This window comes from Hylobates moloch, unplaced genomic scaffold, assembly GCF_009828535.3.
Source record: "Hylobates moloch isolate HMO894 unplaced genomic scaffold, HMol_V3 SCAFFOLD_12, whole genome shotgun sequence".
In the NCBI taxonomy this organism is placed as follows: domain Eukaryota; kingdom Metazoa; phylum Chordata; class Mammalia; order Primates; family Hylobatidae; genus Hylobates; species Hylobates moloch.
In genome coordinates this window covers 34,881,077-34,883,341 of record NW_026652287.1, presented here as the reverse complement: position 1 = coordinate 34,883,341, position 2,265 = coordinate 34,881,077, and the positions used below count along the sequence as shown (strand labels likewise).

General features: G+C 51.3%; 1 protein-coding gene across 1 annotated transcript in view; it reads left to right on the top strand.

Annotated features, from left to right (window-relative positions):
* Nucleotides 1-1,484: 1,484 nt before the first annotated feature.
* The window catches only part of LOC116479472 (probable G-protein coupled receptor 32), a 2,069-nt gene continuing 1,288 nt past the window's right edge, over nucleotides 1,485-2,265 (top strand). Inside the window, exon 1 of the mRNA XM_032171559.1 lies at nucleotides 1,485-2,261. Within this exon, the coding sequence (XP_032027450.1) occupies nucleotides 1,485-2,261 (777 nt within the window). The remainder of the gene's footprint in view (nucleotides 2,262-2,265) is intronic.

The window sequence follows — 2,265 nt, the reverse complement described above, 5'->3', positions numbered from 1 at the left end:
CAGGCTGGTCTCGAACTCCTGAACTTAAGTGATCCACCCGCCTCAGCCTCCCAAAGTGCTGGGATTACAGGAATGAGCCACCACGCCCATCTCACGGCTAATTTTTAAATTTTATTTTATTTATTTATTTATTTATTTTTTGAGACGGAGTTTCACTCTCGTTGCCCAGGCTGGAGTGTAGTGGCACGATCTTGGCTCACTGCAAGCTCCGCCTCCCAAGTTTAAGTGATTCTTCAGCCTCAGGAGTAGCTGGGATTACAGGTGGCTGCCACCATGCCCAGCTAATGGTTTTTGTATTTTTAGTAGAGACAGGGTTTCGCCATGTTGGCCAGGCTGGTCTTGAACTCCTGACCTCAGGTGATCCACCTACTTCAGCCTCCCAAAGTGCTGGGATTACAGGCGTGAGCCACTGTGCCCGGCCACAAAAACTTTTAATTATTTATTTTTTGTAGAGATGGTCTCACTATGTTGCCCACTTTGGTTTGGAACTCCTGGCTTCAAGCAATCCTTCTGCCTCAGCCTCCCAAAGTGTTGTGATTAGAAGCATGAGCCACCACACCTGGCCCCTCCGTTTCATTTATTATTTTTCCATAACACTTGTAGTCTTCTAAAGCAGTATATCATGAGCTAATTTATTATACGTATTACACCTGACAGCTCCCACGGGGATGTAAGTTCCATGAGGGCTTGTTTTGTTACATGAGTTATGTCCAGTACTTAGAACAATATCATTGTGTCCAGTGAGTCGAGATCGTGCCATTGCACTCCAGCCTGGGTGACATAAGGAGACTCCGTCTCAAAAAAAAAAAAAAAGAACAATGTTATTGTGTCATAAAAAGCATTCGGGCTGGGCTCAATGGCTCACCCTTGTAATCCCAGCACTTCGGGAGGCTGAGGTGGGAGGATCACTTGAAGCCAAGAGTTCAAGACCAGCCTGGGCAACACAGCAAAACCCCATCTCTACAAAAAAGAATTTAAGGCCTGGCAGAGTGGCTCACACCTATAATCCCAGCACTTTGGGAGGCTGGTGGACGGGTCACGAGGTCAGGAGTTCGAGACCAGCCTGGCCAACATGGTAAAACCCCGTCTCTACTAAAAACACAAAAATTAGCCAGGCGTGGTGGCATGTGCCTGTAGTTCCAGCTACTTGGGAGGCTGAGGCAGGAGAATTGCTTGAACCTGGGAGGTGGAGGTTGCAGTGAGCCGAGATCATCCCATTGCACTACAGCCTGGGTGACAGAGAGAGGAAGACTCTGTGTCAAAAAAAAAAAATGGTAAAAAAATTAGCTGGGCATGGTGGTAAGTGCCTGTAGTCCCAGCTACTCTAGGAGGTGAGGGGGGAGGTTCTCTTGAGCCTAGGAGGTGGAGGCTGCAGGGAGCTGTGATTGTACCTTTGCACTCCAGCCTGGGTGACAGAGCATGACGCTGTCTCTAAAAGAATAATAATAATAAGCATTCCATAAAAATTATGGAATGGAGAAATTATGAATGGGGTCTTGGAGGGGACCAGGGGCCGCAGTGACAGACAACCTGGGGCCCTGACACGTGATCACTCTTCTTCCAGGAAGATGAACTCTTCCGGATGCCTGTCTGAGGAGGTGGGATCCCTCCGTCCGCTGACTGTGGCTGTCCTGTCTGCGTCCTTTGTCGTCGGAGTGCTGGGCAATGGGCTGGTGCTGTGGATGACTGTCTTCCGTATGGCCCGCACGGTCTCCACCGTCTGCTTCTTCCACCTGGCCCTTGCCGATTTCATGCTCTCACTGTCTCAGCCCATTGCCATGTACTATATTGTCTCCAGACAGTGGCTCCTTGGAGAGTGGGCCTGCAAACTCTACATCACCTTTGTGTTCCTCAGCTACTTTGCCAGTAACTGCCTCCTGGTCCTCATCTCTGTGGACCGTTGCATCTCTGTCCTCTACCCTGTCTGGGCCCTGAACCACCGCACTGTGCAGCGGGCGAGCTGGCTGGCCTTCGGGGTGTGGCTCCTGGCCGCCGCCTTGTGCGCTTCGCACCTGAAATTCCGGACAACCAGAAAATGGAATGGCTGTACGCACTGCTACTTGGCGTTCAACTCGGACAATGAGACTGCCCAGATTTGGAATGAAGGGGTCGTGGAGGGACACATTGTAGGGACCATTGGCCACTTCCTGCTGGGCTTCCTGGGGCCCTTAACAATCTTAGGCACCTGCGCCCACCTCATCCGGGCCAAGCTCTTGCGGAAGGGCTGGGTCCACGCCAACCGTCCCAAGAGGCTGCTGCTGGTGC